Raw genomic sequence first — 18,382 nt, forward strand, 5'->3', positions numbered from 1 at the left:
TGTATACAGTATAGGGGAACATCTATAGAGAGGTAGGGAGGTATACAGTATGGGGGAAGAACTACAAAGGGGGGGGAGGTATACAGTATGGGGGAAGAACTACAGAGGGAGGGAGGTATACCGTATGGGGGAAGAACTACAGAGGGGGGAGGTATACAGTATGGGGGGAAGAACTACAAAGGGGGGGGGGTATACAGTATGGGGAACAACTACAGAGGGGGAGGGAGGTATACAGTATGGGGGAATAACTACAGAGGGGGAGGGAGGTAATAAGTATGGGGGAACAGCTACAGATGGGGAGGAAGGTATACAGTATGGGGGAATAACTACAGAGGGGGAGGGAGGTATACAGTATGGGGGAATAACTACAGAGGGAGGGAGGTATACAGTATGGGGGAATAACTACAGAGGGGAGGACGTATACAGTATGGGGGAATAACTACAGAGGGAGGGAGGTATACAGTATGGGGGAATAACTACAGAGGGGAGGACGTATACAGTATGGGGGAATAACTACAGAGGGAGGAGGTATACAGTATGGGGGAATAACTACAGAGGGGAGGACGTATACAGTATGGGGGAATAACTACAGAGGGAGGAGGTATACAGTATGGGGAAAGAACTACAGAGGGAGGGAGGTATACAGTATGGGGGAAGAACTACAGAGGGAGGGAGGTATACAGTATGGGGGAAGAACTACAGAGGGGGAGGAAGGTATACAGTATGGGGGAATAACTACAGAGGGGGAGGGATGTATACAGTATGTGGGAACAGCTACAGAGGGGGAGGGAGGTATACAATATGGGGGAATAACTACAGAGGGGGAGGGAGGTATACAGTATGGGGGAATAACTACACTGTCCGGTGGGACCATTAGGAGCACTGGGGCACCCATTAGGAGCACTGCTTGTCCCCATAGTGCTGATCTGCCCCTGGCTGCCCCTTTCTAAGGATAATGAATGGAGCGGCACTATGGGGGCCGGCATGCTCCTAACAGTGCTCCAAACTACTAACTGCACATACCTTCCTCCTCTGCGTCTCCTGTGTAATAGGGACATATCAGCAGGTCAGATTTGTTTAATCTGCTAATAGTTCCCCTTTAAATAAAAAAAATTAGTCATAAAACAGAAAAAGATTAGAAAGAAAAAAAGAAAGAACACATTTCAGTATGCGAAAAAATCTAATAATATATTCCCTTTAAAGTTCTAAAAAAAAATCGAATTTTGGCTGCAGCAACTAATAACCAAAGACTATTATACGAGTAAAAGTCCTCGCTATCAGTGTAACATCATTAGGTAGCAGTCCGGCCGCTCACCCCAGACATGAATGTTTGATGTAATCCCCCGGACGGCGTGTAATCATTTATTACTGTCAGTCATCCAGTAGCCGGGAGACCTGTCACCACATCTGAGGTGCCAAGTCTCTGTGAAGTCCTAAAGTCTTGAAATCTAATGCTAATGGCGGGGCGTTCCTGTCGCTCACTAATAAATAAGTATCCCATACAGCGATCTGTAGCGTAACGTTATGGATCTGAGAGGCTGCGAGACGCTAAACTGGTTGGAGCCGTCTTCCATTGAACTCGCCCCCCTCTGAGCCTCTGTAGTGTAAAGCGTACATGAAAACAACTGCATCCTACTCAACGCTCTTTCATATCATCCGCCGAGACGATATGGAAATGAATAAGATTTAAATTATACATGTAATTTATGAAACCGACAAAGTTGCAGTACAGAGGTGCAGTACCACAAATGTCCACTAGGTAGAGCGCTGAGCAGAACTGAACTGTGTATCCAGATCACCCAGATCACAAATAGTGGGGTATTGCATCTCTCCCTTATATATTGTCCCCAAGTCTTAGATCTATCTACTACTGTGGCTGTATATGAATCTAGCCCTGCCCATATATTCTTGGGGTTGGAAACCTTTAACAACAACCCTGGGCAGGTGGTTATAGCGCATCCCCAAGAGATGTACAAAGAAGTTAGGGATGTGGCTTGATGCCCAATGTGAAGGTAACAAAAATCCATCATCAAAATTGTCAAAATCTCAAGTCTTTCAGTACTTATCAGCTGCTGTATGTCCTACAGGAAGTGTTTTCTTTTCAGTCTGACACAGTGCTCTCTGCTGCCCCCTCTGTCCATGTCAGGAACTGTCCAGAGCAGGAGAGGTTTTCTATGGAGATTTGCTCCTGCTCTGGACAAGTTCCTGACATGGACAGAGGTGGCAGCAGAGAGCACTGTGTCAGACTGGAAATAATACATCGCTTCCTGCAGGACATACAGCAGCTGATGAGTAGGGGAAGACTTGAGATTTTTAAATAGAAGTAAATTACAAAACTAGATAAGTTTCTAGAGCCAGTTGATTTGAAAGAAAATCAAAAGGATCTAGGTGATGGTCCCCAGACTGGGGTATGTGCACAGTAGAGAAATGGAGTTCAGACAGGCTGGGTCAGTACCATACGGGAAGCTGCTTTATTGCAAAAAACAACAAAAAAAAAACAACAGCGCCACACTTGTTCTATGTGGTATTACAATTCAGCCTCAATAGAGCTTGAAAACCACACCCAAACTAAGGACAGGAGAGGTGCTGTTTCTGGCAGGAAGCGGCCATGGTGTTCTAAGCCTGGACTACCCCTTTAAAAATTAGAAGCAAAATACAGAATTAACCCTTAATGCAGGGCAGATTTTAAAGAGTAACATTTTTTTCTTGCCTCAGAAGCAAACTATAAGTAACAGTATTGTTTAGTAGGATATGACGATATTATCCGGAATAAGTATGGAAGCATTATGTGACCTTTTCTGGTATTATTTGGCTGCTGTATGATATAGAGCTCTATATTATTATATATATGTCATATCTTATAGTATATATATGGAAAAAATTGCATCAACCTCTCGTAGGATGACCTTAGGTTTATTGATGCCCTGTGCCGGTCCTTCTATTGATAGCCCCTTATAATTTATTAGATGGAGGCCAAACAATACAATAATACAGTGCATAAATAATACCGCCAGACAGTCGCCCAAATAGCCAAACAATACACAATGGAGGAATGGAGCTGAATCTTCTGTGCATCTGCTGTAGTAGTAAGATGGGATCCTTCACATCCAGCTCAAGGATTGGCTAAAAACATTGCATAGTATAGTATAATATGACACAAAGCAAAAAATAACTATTATAATACTCCAATATCTAGTGATGAATGAATCCCGGATTGTAGCGTCTGCAGGAATCTCCTCTCGCGGCTGCTCGAGGGGTTAAACCAAATGCAAACAGACAAAAAGACAATCAGGGATGTGTTGATTGTAATAGACCTAAATGGGCTACTCCATAAAAATGAAGCCCCGGTTAAATTAAAACCTCAACTTTAACAGTGCTCCATAGAGATGTGATTAATAGAAAGTAATCTCGCTGCATATTAGATGCCTTTTACTTATCACAATGCAAAAATTGCAATTTGATGGCTTAAAAAAAAAAAAAAAAACACAAAAAAAACTGAGAAGCATTTTCAATTGTAGAGCGCCACCTAATGCACAGTATTGTAATTGCAGCTGCAGGCTGATCCTGTTCTTTTCATGGGTTGGTTTGGTGGCACTGTAGATGGATGGAACATCTGTAAAGTTACAGCATATCCTATGGTGTCACCTGCCCTAATACAGCTATGCTATAGGTGACATGTAAAGCCCCCTTCTTTTAGTGACTTAGTCATCTACTGTCATGTGCCTGGAGGTTGGAATTTCTGAAAATGTGCAGCACAGTATTTCCCAACCTGTTGCACTACAACTTCTTCAAAACTACAACTCCCATCATGTTCCGGCAGCTTAAGGTTGTCAGTGCATAATGGGAATTTTAGTATTTTTTACCACCTAGAGGTCTGAGTGTTGGGTAGTACATTCACACATATACATACACACATACAAAAATATATACATACAGTACATACACACATACAAAAATATATACATACAGTACATACAAACACACACGCACACACATTTAAACATATACATACATGCATACACACACATACATAAATATGTACATACAGTACATACATACAAAAATATATACATACAGTACATACACGCAAACACACACACATTTAAACATATACATACATGCATACACACAAATACACACATATACAGTACAGTACATACCTACACACACATTCACACATATACAGTATATACATACAAAAAATACATACAGTGCATACACACAAACACACACGCACACATATACATACATGTGTATATATATACATATATATATATATACAATACATATACACACACAAACGCGCACACATATTATACATTCACACATATACATACATACATACATACATAGTACATACACACAAACATATATATATATATATATATATTTTAAATACACACACAAATACATACATGGACTTACACGCACATATATATATATATATATATATATATATATATATATACACACGCACACACACATATATACATACATACATACATGGACTTACACGCACACACACACATATATATATATATATATATATATATATACGCACACACACATATATACATACATACATGCAAACCTACACATATATACATATACACATGCACATATACACATATACTCAAACATGTAGGATAAAGTTTCTTTGAGATAGACATGGGAATATTGAATTACAGTGTAGTTACCTATAGGTGGCACCAGAGAGATAGTTTTCCTCCTCCACAGTAGAGATAATTTGCATATTTTTTCCCAGGAAGCATTGCCTTTAAGATCTCTGTGCCAACCGGATCTTCCAAAGGAGACTGACCCCCCCCCCCAAGTGAGCCATTCTGTCAGACAAACCCAACCACCTGGTCCGGGCCTTACGCAAAACTGTACAAAATATCATCTTGGCACCTTGTGTGTTAATCCCCATAATGCATTCCGTCCTTGTAGTTGGAGGGTGAGAATAAACTACCGTCTTGCTATTACTAATCCTGAGAACCCTCTGTTCCCAGTGAAGATGAAGGACGTGAAACTTTATGCCCCTCATTATACAGGCTCTTCATCTCCATCACTCTCAGAAGTCATCTTCCTTGAACCCAAGAATTCTAGATTACGGTAGAGGATAAAGGTCCTGTTATGTATGTCTTCTCCGCCTTTGATCTTATGCACCATTATAACATAATGTTTTATGTGAATTCATCAGAACGCTCAAAGACTTTACCTTCATCTCACGTCTGGTGAGGAACATCTGTCACCCGGAAACTTCTTTATAGTAGAGCATCAAGTGGAAGGCCATGCATCTCCATAATGAAGAAAGTCACCATAGAGCCATGACATAGATGACTAATGGAAGCATAGCCCTACTTTACATGTCACCTATTGTATTGTGGGTATATATAGCATAGCTGTAATATATATATATATATATATATATATATATATATATATATATATAGTCCCCTGCATATACAGAGATGGAAGCAGACAGCACTACTAATAATGTAGTGTCCATGCTCAGTGTCTACAGCTCAGCTTCCATCAACTTCAATAGGAGCCACTATAAAGTTTATGGCACTATCTGCTTCCACATGTGTAGATGACACTGCAGGGTTCTGCTATTGACCAGCAGCAAATCCTTGTCGAGCACAGGCGCAAAAGTGACTAAAAAGTGTTAAAAACTTGCAGATGGTTTGGTAATTTCTGTGTAAGACGTGGATCCGGTGGTTGGACTTTGTCTTAAAGGAGTTATCCAGCGCTACAAAAACGTGGCCACTTTCTTCCAGAGACAGCACCGCTCTGGTCTCCAGTTTGGCTGCAGGTTTTGCAACTTTGTTCCACTGAAATAAATGAAGCTTAATTGCAAACTACAGCTGAACTGGAGACAAGAGTTGTGCTTTCTCTGGAGGAAGGCCATGTTTTTGTAGCGCTGGATAACTAAAGAATAATTCCACGTAGGGGTTGTTTCTCCTTTTGGAGATCCGGTTGGCATAAGGACTCTTACAGGCAATGCTTGCTGGAAAAAGACAAACAAATTAGCTCTATTGTGGAGGAAGATAGTGTCACATATAGGTTGCTACCCTGTAACTCTATATATCCCTGAGAATCCTATGTCTATCTTAAAGAAACCTGTGTATGCTTGTGTATTTACTTTATGTATATGTGTGTATATGTATGTATGTATGTATGTAGTGTTTGTGTGTGCGTATATATATATGTGTGTATGTATGTATGTGTGTGTATATGTATGTGTGTGCATGTTGTATATGTATGTATTTATGTTGGTAGTGTATGTATGTATATGTATGTAGTATAAATATGTTTGTATGTAATATATGTATTTTTGTATGTATGTATGTTATATAATGTTTGTATGTTTGTATGTATGTATGTATGTGTGTATGTAGTTTTTGTGTATATGTATGTATGTATATGTGTATGTAATATATGTATGTGTGTGGATGTATGTATGTATGTAAGCATGTAGTATATGTTTGTATGTGTGTATTTATGTGTATATGTATGTATGTATGTATGTGCATGTTGTATATGTATATGTCTGTTTCTATAGTATATGTATGTATGTATGTATGTAGTATAAATATGTGTATGTAATGTATATGTTTGTATGTATGTGTGTTTATGTAGTATATGCATGTATATGTGTATTTAGTATATGTATGTATATGTGTATGTATTATATGTATGTTTGTATGTATGTGTGCATTTATGTGTACATGTATATGTATGTATATGTGTGCATGTTGTGTATGTATGTGTGTGTGTATGTATGTAGTAAAAATATGTGTATGTTATATGTATGTTTGTATGTATATGTAGTATATGTATGTATATGTGAAGAGTATGTAGTATATGTGTGTATGTATGTAGTATACATATGTGTGTATGTATGTATGTATGTGAGTATATCTATCAATTTTAACATTTTTTCAATGCAAAAAGTAAAAAATGAATAGTTAGTAAAGGTAATGTGCCGCATTTAAGCAGAATTTTGCTGTGTTTGCAGTAGTAAATCTGCCTGATTTTAGTTCCAAACTTATAATAAAACTTGAGTTGTTGCATTGTGCATATTTTCTGCTCACCAGCTGCTCTCCGAGGGTCCTTGTAACACGTTCAGGCTTTGACAGTCAAATAGCGCATCTCCACATTTACCCGTTTCTGGCTATTTTTTTGCTTTTTCTGTGATGACATTTGAAAAAAAAAAATGCTAGAAATGATGGGAGTCGGCCATGGGCAGCCTCTAAGTCGTGCAGCGTTTCATCCTGTCTGATGCACATTAAGCCCGGCTCTGGCTGCTAACGTAATAGCTGATTTGATATGTCACCCGTCTTATGAGGAGCTGTCATAATGTAACGATAATGTCTCTCTTTTCCTTTGTAGTGGAACACCCTGACAAAATGGCTAATGACCAAGGTACAGTGGCCTCATTCTGTCAACTTTTCTCCCCCCCCCCTTTCACAAAATCAATGGTCTGCTCCGGAATGATGTCAGTGCTCACGCCTTTTGCCTCTCACCTGGACCGTACCACACCTGATGAGGCGCAGACAGGCGACGCCGCGCTAATTAATCTTGTTAATGAAGTTCTGCTAGGATGAGGCCGCCGCCGCTTTGATGGGAGTGATGTAAATTTTCTTGAGAGGAAATTGTTTTGTCTCTTTTCTGAAGGACCAATTAAAATGTCAAGCTTCTTTGTATGAAATAAATTTTCGTCTCTCTCCCCGCGCCTTCTGAATAATTCACATTAAGTATAATTAAGCTCGGCATAATTTCCAGGCGGCTCCTGCATCCCTTTCATTGGCTGGAGAATACATTTACAGATTTTTTTATTTGGAATAATTGTAAATCATTCCCCTTCCTCCAGACTGTGTTGGGGGAGAGAGAGCAACGCAAATGTAGACTATACTTAACTTTTTTTTTTGGCATTGGGGGATGATTGTTATTTTTCGGTTAAGTATAGCATTTGTGTCTGCTTTTAAGTAGAGGATACAGACAGCGATACTTCATTACCGATTAAACAAAACAACTAGAACCGTGTATTAACAGACAATTGGCGCGGACTTGCCTGATGCTTTTTCTGCCAAGCTTTGAACTCATGTTCAATGTTTCCAAATTTAAAATAATGCACTTAAAGAGAAGGAGTCCTCTATCAGTATCGTATGGCAGTTCTGTGTTATTGAAGTCTTCAGAACAGAAGGATTTAGGGGAAGTGGATTTCAGAAGAGAAGTATTTAGGGGCAGTAGACTTCAGAAGAGAAGTATAGGGGTAGTATACTTCAGAAGAGATGCATGTAGGGGTAGTAGATTTCAGAAAATAAGTATTTACAGGTAGTAGATTTCATAAGAGAAGCATTTAAGGGTAGTAGACTTCAGAAGAGAAGTATATAGGGGTAGTAGATTTCAGAAGAGAAGTATTTAGGGGTAGATTTCAGAAGAGAAGGGTTTAGGGGTAGTAGAATTCAAAAGAAGTATTTAAGGGTAGTAGACTTCAGAAGAGAAGTATATAGGGGTAGTAGATTTCAGAAGAGAGGTATTTAGGGGTAGATTTCAGAAGAGAAGGGTTTAGAGTTCAGAAAAGAAGTATTTTACGGTAATGATTTCACAATAATTCACCAGTGCAGCCAGGCGGTAGCTAAAGTAATGGAATGCTAGGCTGTAAAGATAGAGGTATAACCAGTAGGAAATAGGAGATTGTAATCCCGCTGTATAGAGCTCTAGTGAGACCACTTCTAGAATAATGTGTCTAGATGTGGACAAAGTCCATGTCCACCTGCCCTAAGGTCTGAATGAACTTTAACGCTGCAGCTCTGTTCAACTTTATGGGCCTGACAAATATAGCCATTGGCCAGCCATTACTATAACAAGGACACTGGTTCATGTTAGGTCAATAACAAGAAGCCATTTTCCACTGTATACTATATAAAGGTAGGATCAGGAAGGTTGGGTTATCATCTCATGTGAACATATCTGACACAACTACATGTAGAGACTTTAGAAGTTGAGGTGTGAGCCGCCCCCAAAACACGACTCTTAACAAACGATGCTTTCTCTAAGATTCTCATCCCCATCTATAATAGGACATGACAGCCGCCTTATTTCCTATGACAAGTAAATTTAGACTTAGGCACACGGCCTAGATGAGATTGACTGTCACAATTTCACATAATAAAGGCAATTTTTCTATAGCCAAAGAAATGTCAACTGGAAGCCATCAAGTGGGCTGGGCAGATGAGATGTGACGGGAATCTGTATTACATCTGTCATGTGTTACATGATCTCTATGGTCCATCAGAGATTGTCAAACAAGAGCCAGCAATATTGATGATAGGGGAGGAGGATTCTCTCGGTGACTCTAATTGTTAGGAGCAAAAAATATTCTTTTTCTTCCTTTACTAAAGATTGGCAGCTTCCAAGAAGCCAGAGTCAGGCGCTAACATGTCACATATTTATGTATGTATCTCGGGATGAGACAGCCGTCAAGACACGGTCTATTGAACAGATCTAGTCTAGAACATGGGGATTGCACCGAACATCACATGAGCTTAGGGTTTCTTATGGCTGGTGTCACATAGGCTGAACATCTTCGGCAGGAGACCGGGGGTTTTCGTCTGTTCGATATATGGTATTTTTCCTGCCGCTACCTAGAAAGCTCAGCATCTGATCACAGGTTTCTAAAGAGCTGTTTAATTGATTTCAAGATACGAGACAGGCAACTTAGACTCCTATGAATAAATAATGTTTCTTCAAAGTCTATCTCGCTATGTTATCTCCCGTAAGACATAACACCGCTAGACAGAAGGTCGTCGGAACCCACCGATTTTGTAAAAGATTAGCCTACTATTTTATGACCTGACTCTCCCTGATAGATAATGTTGGGGATGAAAAGAATGGGGGTGGCAAGTTTTTTGACTATAGAAGGTGTATGGTCACGTCCTTTACATTTTCCCTGTTTTGCATGCTTTTAAATATAAAATTTCCCGTACAGTCTTTTCATGTTTCCAAGCAATCCTTTGTAGATCTGAACCCTGCTCCACATGAGTCCCCAATGGTTATATCATATATAACAATAGTATAACTATCAATGGGTATAAACTGTCCGTTATGTTTTTCTCTTCCTATAGGTCAACACGGGATGTACTGGCCGGTGGATACAAATCTGATAGACAGGAGCAGTCTTAATGGTATGTACCCTGTTTGCATTTGTCAGCAGTATTTTCATATTCCTGAGCCAATGGGCCGGTGTCAAAATTGAAAGGTCTCCTGGGACTGTTGACAACTGTACACAAGCTCTATAATGCAAAGAAAGGTTAAGCCTAACCCTATGTTACAGATAGTATTTGTACGGTTAGTAGTTAGAGATGAGTGAACCTCGAGCGTGCAGCATTTGTGGCTGGTGGCTGAAGAAGTTGGATGCAGCTTTAAGGCTGCCTGAAAAACATGGATACAGCCATAGGCCATAGGCTGTATCTATGTTTTCTCGGACTCCCTTAGGCCTACACCTAATTTTTATAAAAGTATTGTATTGGCCCCCAAAAGTTATACAAATCACCAATATACACTTAATTCGGGAAATGCTTATAAAGTGCTTTCTCCGTGCACTTACTTCTGCATCAAGGCTTCTCTTCCTGGATAAAATGGTGATGTCACTTCCTGGATAACATGGTGATGTCACTTCCTGGATAAAATGGTGATGTAACTTCCTGGATAAAATGGTGATGTCACTTCCTGGATAACATGGTGATGTCACTTCCTGGATAACATGGTGATGTCACTTCCTGGATAACATGGTAATGTCAAGAGCCGACTCCCAGAGCTGTGCGGGCTGTGGCTGCTGAAGAGGATGATGGCAGGGGGATGCTCAGTGTCCCTCCAGTGCCCTGTGTCCCTCAGTGTCCCCCTGCTATCATCCTCTCCAGCAGCCACAGCCCGCACAGCTCTGGGAGTCGCCTTGTGACATCACCATTTTATCCAGGAAGTGACATCACCATGTTATCCAGGAAGTGAAGCCTTGATACATTAGTAAGCGCAGAGAAAAAAGCACTTTATAAGCATTTCCGGTAATAAGTGTATATTAATAATTTGTATAACTTTTGGAGGGCAATACAATACTTTAATAGAATTTTTCGCTGGTCTTCTCCTTTAAGCCACCAATATACAAATGCTGCATGCTTGGGTTCGGAGGAATTATAGTAGTAGTGTTTGTAGGGTTAAAGCTATTAAGGTTAGGGTTTGTGAGGTAAGGGTTTGTAGGGTTAAAATTCTCAGGTTTAGAGTTAGTAAAGGTAGGGTTAGTAGGATTAAGGTTGTAAGGGTTAGTAGGATTTGTAAGGTTAGGGTTAAGGGGTTAATGTTAGGGTTAGTTAGGGTTATTACAGGTAGGGTTAGTAGACTTAAGGTTAGTAAGGTTAATAGGGTGAAGTTATGAATTAGTAGGATTAGTGTCCCTAATTGTAACCCAAACTTTCTTCTGATCACTAAATAGGCACCTTCCAAATTGAACATTTTGCCCACAACAAATCCCAAACATTCCAATTCCAATTTTTCTGAAAATTCTGAACAAATTAGATTAATTCCACATCAATTAATTCCACCACCTACACCTTGAAAATCACATATTTTCTTTAACCAAATGACTGTGAGCCCCAAAAACCCATTGGGCCAAGGTTTATCTAATACTTTTACCAGAACTAGATCCAATAAAAAGCATTGTAAAGTGCTGAGGAATCTGTTGGTGCTATATAAATAAATAAAAAAAAATATTATTATTATTATTATCATTGATATTTTCCATTATCTCTAATAAGTAGCCACTTCGAGGACTTTAGAAACATTGGACGCCAATGACATAATTACCAACAGGAGTGTCCCCACAGCAACTACTTTGCATAAAGCCCGCCCCATTAGAGAGTATGGGATCATGCTCCTCAGCCGCTCTTTAATGAACTGTTTTCTATGGCAAATTGACTGTACAGTACATGGCAAATCCTCCTCCTGTCTTAACTGATTGCCGAATGTCCCAACATCGAGACCCCTTTATAGACATATTTGACCTTCAAAACTAAACCATTAGTCACAAGGTGACCACTCTGCACACCTAATGGACGGCTGCCCTTTCAATAAGAATATTAATAGCCATAAAGTGTGACTTTGCTGTGTGGAGTTGTTGGGGTATTGCCGGGACACATTAGGCAAGCTATATTTTATGGCCAATTACTTAGGGTATTGTAGATATTAGTGTGCGCAGCCGTGTGAAATATGTTATATGAGAAAAGGAGAACGGCAAGAGATTAGGACGAGAAATGTAGAAGTTAATTGCAAAAAATTAATTATTTCTTGGCAGATTCTTCTTTCTTTGTCATAATGCACAAGATAGAATCTGGACGTAGAAGCACAAGTGTATATAAATTGCTTATTGGTAGATTAGTAGGCCCTCTAAAACAGCGCCACCCCTGTGTTCAGGTTGTGTGTGGTATTGCAGCTCATCCCTGATCACATTAACCAGCATGCGTTGCAATACGGGATGTACAGTAATCTATGTACAGGTGTAAAAAAAAGTTGTTGTTTTTTTCTTCTACTTTTGTACAACCCTTTTAATAGTATGTAGAATAATAGACCCTACGTGAACAAAATTATTAGTCTAACAGTAGTTTAAATCTAACACAGTGGCCTTTGATGAGTTTATTCTGGTAGACGTTAGTTGGGTTTTAAAGTTGACAAGAAAAGGTGAATGCAGTCATAGGAAACGTGGACTGTCATCATGGACTTTTCCAGGCTACTGGAGCACTGTAGAACTAGTTTGTCCAGGCTAAAGTAATCAATGACCAATCGGCTAGATGTGGTTTTCGCTGAGGTTACAATAGTTTTGTTCACCTCTAGATACAAGCTTATTCTGTGTCTGTAATGATTGCCTTCTCTCTATGGTCTGCCACTGACTATCCATCAGTGATCACCACTACGGGTCTGCTGCAGAACTACAACTCCCAGCATGCCCAGCTCAACATAGTAGTTTTACCAACTACAAGTTGGACAACACAAGACAGACACACTACTCAACTTAGCTCCCATAATGCATTGGGCATGACAGTTTTTTTTAGCTATATGAGCTGTCCTGTAGTCTTGTAGTAATGCTATATTTACTGCAATGCCTAGAAAATGGGGTTGACTATGTTTTTGTATTAACTAAAAAAAAAGGATAATTTTTGATAATTTCTCTTTATATTGAAAGTTAATAGAAAAACACGTCCACAGACACGTCAGTTTTTTCATTCCTGGTTAAACGAAAAAAAGAATACAGTAATCGCAATGCAAAAGAGCAATATGAATCCAGCTTGAGCTGTGATTGACAAGTTATCCTGTGTTAAGACCATGGCTTTATCAGCCCTGCAGTTCCTGCCACAGCCATCGGTGGCAGCAGAGAGCCCAGGATGCCCATTACTGCTACCACTCTATGTAAAAATGTAAAAAAATAAAATAAAATTGACATTTTCTTTAATAAAGTTATGTAACACTGTTATACAAGTTTATTAAAGAAGTGTTAAAAAAAAAAAAAAAAAAAAAAAAATATATATATATATATATATACATATATATATATATATATATATATATATATATATATATAATTTTATTTTCTGGAATACCTCTAGTTCTAGGTGTACTGTTTCTTTAAGAATTACACAGTTATGCGGTGTTTCCTATTCATTTACATTATGTGATATAAGAAAACTTATTAACATTTTTAACAATTAAAGTGTAATTGTCTTGCCTGGTTCCCTGGTATCGGCGTATAACCTTTATAGAACAGGATCGGGAGGTGATTAATCACTTTATTGTATGGTTGCAGCTCAATAATTTACAGGAGTAACACAATAGTACAGAAGCTTTTCTTAATTAAATGCAAATTACGGCAAATTAACCTGGGATTGCGAGATGGTCCCCGGTTTACGTTAGTTATTACAGAGCGTCTGAGGTCGGGAAGGGTTTATTAGTTAAGAGACCATTATAATGGTAGATAATATCAATCTTCTGGTAACTCGGCAGTGCAAACGCTTTATATGGCTGAAAAAAAGATGTCATAAGGTCAAAGACAACACAGCGATGACCAAAGCTAAAATTTATTATTAGATTATAAGAGATTATTCTATACTAGACTAGGGCCAGCCTAGGGCAGGGCATATCAGATATTTCCTACTCATATATTTTATATACGCTGAGCATCCAATATATTAAAGCCTAATATAGGTCCCTTTCAAGCTACGATGCCCTCTCTGGTATCAGCAGCAGATCCTGTGCGGTATGAGGTGCGACCTCCATGGATGGAACTTGTTTCTCGAGCACATCCCTCAGATGATCGATGGGATTGAGATCTGGGCAATCTGGAGGACGAGTCACCACCTTGACCTCCTTGCCACGCACAATGTCTATAGTTTGGCCCCTTGGGCATTATCCTACTGCCTGCTGCCATGAAGGTGGAGATTGGTGTGTACAATGGTTAGGTAGGTGGTCGGTGTCAAAGTAACATCCACTTGATGCCATAACACTAGATCTCCAGCAGAACATTGCCTATTACACTGCCCCCGCCATCTTGACTTCTTCCAATAGTGCGTCCTGATGCCATCTCTTCCCCAGATAAATTATGAACATGCACCCGATTGTCCACTTGATGGAGAACGTGACCCATCAGACCAGTCACTCTCTTTCATTGCTTTATAGTCCAGTTGTGATGTTCACCTGTCCATTGTAGACACTATCGGTGGAGGACCAGGGCCAGCATGAAAACTCTAACCAGATAATGGTTAAATACCCCAATACATGCCTTTCGTGATCTGACTCTTTTTCATCAGCTCGCTTTACAGCAGCTATTATCTGACCGAATAGGCTAGCCTTCATTGCCCCACACACACATCAATGAGCCTTGTCTCTGGTTTTCAGTTGTCCTTTCTTGTAGCTCTCTTGGTCGGTACTGATCACTACGGACCGGGAAAACCCCACAAGACCGGCTGCTTTGGAGATGCTCCTGCCCAGTCGTCTACTCATCACAATTTGACCCTATCACAGCCACTTCAATCCTTACACTACATAATTTTTCTTCTTTTCAACCACAACTTCAAAATGTGACCACTCTACCAATATGTCCGCCTCTTCTTATCCGCCACCATTGTTTTTATAGTGATGTTATAGATGGAGGATGGAGAACCCTCAAGCTACAATTTCTACCATGACTGGACAACCTAACCTGGAAATACAAAAAAGGAGGATATTGACTAAATTCATCTTCTTCTTCCACTTTACATACTTGGAGACCATAACTACACGATTTATATACTGACGTCGCCCTGTTTACACCAACTCCACCATGCAGCTTATTAAACATTAAATGATACCCTGAAAGAAAGTGATGATAAAGACGAATGCATTTTATAATAAGGACGTGTACGCGGCCGACACAACAGCCTGTGCATGCTTAGCCAAGCTGAAAATTAATATGCAGCAGGATACTTAATTTTCTTCAAAATATCTGTGGGGAAATAAGATATTAATTAAGTATAGGCTTGTTGTGCGAGACGTGGCAGCAATCCATGGAGATGACAATAGATAAATGACGTGACCGCCATCGGTGGAAATCTGCTGCCTGCCAAATGCGGCCTATTTTCATGATCAAATGGAGCGCCAAAGATCAGCGAGCGGGCCGTCCAAGAACGCGGCATTATTCCTAAATGCGAGAAACCGAGCGATGGCAGAACTCCTTGATTAAATAAATTCATTACCGGCTCCCAGCAGAGGCTCCACGGGGAGCGGGAACCTCCGAGATTTCTGGATATTACTTGTAGAACAGCTCGGGCTAAGACACAATTATAAGAAAGTACAAGAGAATCCAAGTAATTTATCAGCCGTGAAGCGGCTTTGTATTAATAGATCATTAGTGCGAAAGGAAGGAAAGAATATAGGAAAGGGGGAAATAGAGAATGTAAATATCACGGCAAGAGTTACATACAATTTTGGTTATTTCAGGGGGGAAAAAAACTAAACAAAACCTGATTTAAAGAGGTTTTCAAAGACTAAAACAAAAAGACTAAAAGTGGGGACCCCCAACAGTATAATGAAGGGGTCATCGGTGCAGGAGGTGGTGCCTGATAAATACTCATCAGTAATGTCCAATACTCAGAACTATCCCAAAACAATGTCTTCAGTGCCTCCTGACCCCAGCCCCACCCCACCCCCGAGGCATTATCCACTGCCAAGAATGACTTGGCGTGTACAATGGTTAGGTAGGTGGTCAATGTCACTGTAACATCCACATGATGACACATGGACACAAGGTCTCCAGCAGAACATTGCCCATCACATTTCCTCGCCATCTTGTCTTCTTCCCATAGTGCATCCTGGTGCCATCTCTTCCCCAAGTAAGTGACACACACACACGTGGCCGCCCACAATGAGACCCATCAGACCAGATGCCTTCTTCCATTTCTCCATTATCCAGTTCTGATGCTCATTGTAGACTACTTTAGTGGTTGACAAGTGTCAGAGTGGACTCTGACTGGTCCTCAGCTCATCAATCCTATATACAGTAAACTTTGATAACTTGGTAAAGATTAAATCTGGTACATGTGAACATATCCTCAAGGCACCATAGTGTTAAATACCACAGGGATTCCTCTCTTTTGACAAAGTCCCTGCTCCTGTACACTGAGCAGTGTGGTATAAAATGTATACCTTGCTGCTTAGTTAACCTTTGCTGAGCCAAGTCCAGAGAACCTGCTCAGCAAGTGAGTAGGGACAAGCAAATTTACAGTATGAATGAAGCAAAGCCCTTTGTTAGCTCAGCAGTCGACTTATCATCCATATTCATCAGCTTAATTAAAGGGATTAAAGGGAATTTTGTGGCAAAAAAAAAAAAATGGATAGCAGGGGGTTGTGTAAACATAATAAACAGATTATACTCACCCATCCTAGTCCCCTGCTGCTGCTGTGCCACTGTTCCTTAACCTCTGCTAGTGTCCTCCATCTCCTTTATCCTGGGATTTTACCTACTTGTTCAGTTAATCAGTAACCGAGGCGGGACACTGCTGCAGCCACTGGTTGTTTCAGTGAGGAAGTGATGCCACGGGAACTAAGAATAAAAAACCCCCAAAGGTTTTGGATTGGGAATAGCAGTAAAGCGACTGCAGGGGATTGGGATGGGTGAGTATAACTTGTTTATTATGTTTACATCACCCACTGCTGTCCATCTTTTTTACCCCAAATTGTTGAGTGTCATAGTAAAACTAAAAAAGAAAAAAAAAATGGTGGCCTAGTGCCAGGACTCCATAACTTTAACCAGGGGTTATATACAGAAACACGTATACTCTATACACAACTAAGATCTACAATCAGTGACATGATTGGAAGCTTTCCGAGCCTCGGAGATGACTTACGATACAAGAATATTTTGACTCATCCTCTTAATCACCAGCACAATAATTCTCCGGATTCTCTAGTAGCCAAATGTCATTTTGGTAAAATGTTACTTTAATGGTTGATTCTAAAATGCGAGTAATAAGGCTCGGAGTTTGCGGGGAGCTGTCTGGGGCTTCAATGAGGCTTTCAAATTTTAGCAAAGCAGAAGGATGTAGCAGCGTTTGAAGAGATTCTCTTCTTCTTGATAAGATAAAGAGAGGATAGCATACCAAATCAGTTCTCTTTATTCTTCATCTCACTGTGTAAATGTATATTCGGCATAAAAGGAAAGGAAAGGAAAAAAACTACTGGAGATGAACAGCAGTCAGGAGCTTCCATAAGAGCCGGTGTTAAATACTTCCCAGAGTTTCTCGTATTCTTTGCCATTGGCATCAGCCATTTAGACCACTCTTTAGTAATGTAAATCAATATATCCTCGGTGTGAGCCATGCCTCTGGGAGATGCTGTATACATGGCACAACGGCAGCCAGGACTTTACCCTTTGGTTGTTTGCAGAATAGAGTGAGGTTTCCTTCAAAGCCTCGGGAAGATGCCAACCGGTAAGAAGAGAATTTCAGCAATTCTTTGTTTTTGCAAGTGGGAAGTCAATAATTGTAAAAGATCTTCTACGTATCTCCAGAATTTTTTTCTGACCGAAATGCTTAAAGGGGTATTCCAGCTTAAAAATAACTTATCCCCTATCCACAGGATAAGGGACAAGTTAGAGATCATAGGCGGTCTGACCTCCGTACCCCCCCGGCAATTTACATATTGGCCCCCGACTTCTTTATTTTGAATATAGCCACGGGTATGGAGCAACTGAAAAGAGCCAAGTGCTCTCATCTTTCATTCTCTCTGGAGCCGCTGGAGCTAACCGAGTACAGCACTCTTTCTGAGCTGCAGGTCACGTGCCGTACCCAGTCCCCTGCTC

The 18,382-nt window shown here is 40.1% G+C and overlaps 1 protein-coding gene across 1 annotated transcript in view; it reads left to right on the forward strand.

Annotated features, from left to right (window-relative positions):
- Positions 1-18,382, forward strand: part of DCC (DCC netrin 1 receptor) — a 375,839-nt gene that overhangs the window by 327,900 nt on the left and 29,557 nt on the right. Inside the window, exons 22-23 of the mRNA XM_069963563.1 lie at positions 7,396-7,428; positions 10,134-10,193. Coding sequence (XP_069819664.1) covers positions 7,396-7,428; positions 10,134-10,193 — 93 coding nt within the window. The remainder of the gene's footprint in view (positions 1-7,395; positions 7,429-10,133; positions 10,194-18,382) is intronic.

The sequence above is a fragment of the Dendropsophus ebraccatus genome, chromosome 3 (assembly GCF_027789765.1).
Source record: "Dendropsophus ebraccatus isolate aDenEbr1 chromosome 3, aDenEbr1.pat, whole genome shotgun sequence".
Classification (NCBI taxonomy): domain Eukaryota; kingdom Metazoa; phylum Chordata; class Amphibia; order Anura; family Hylidae; genus Dendropsophus; species Dendropsophus ebraccatus.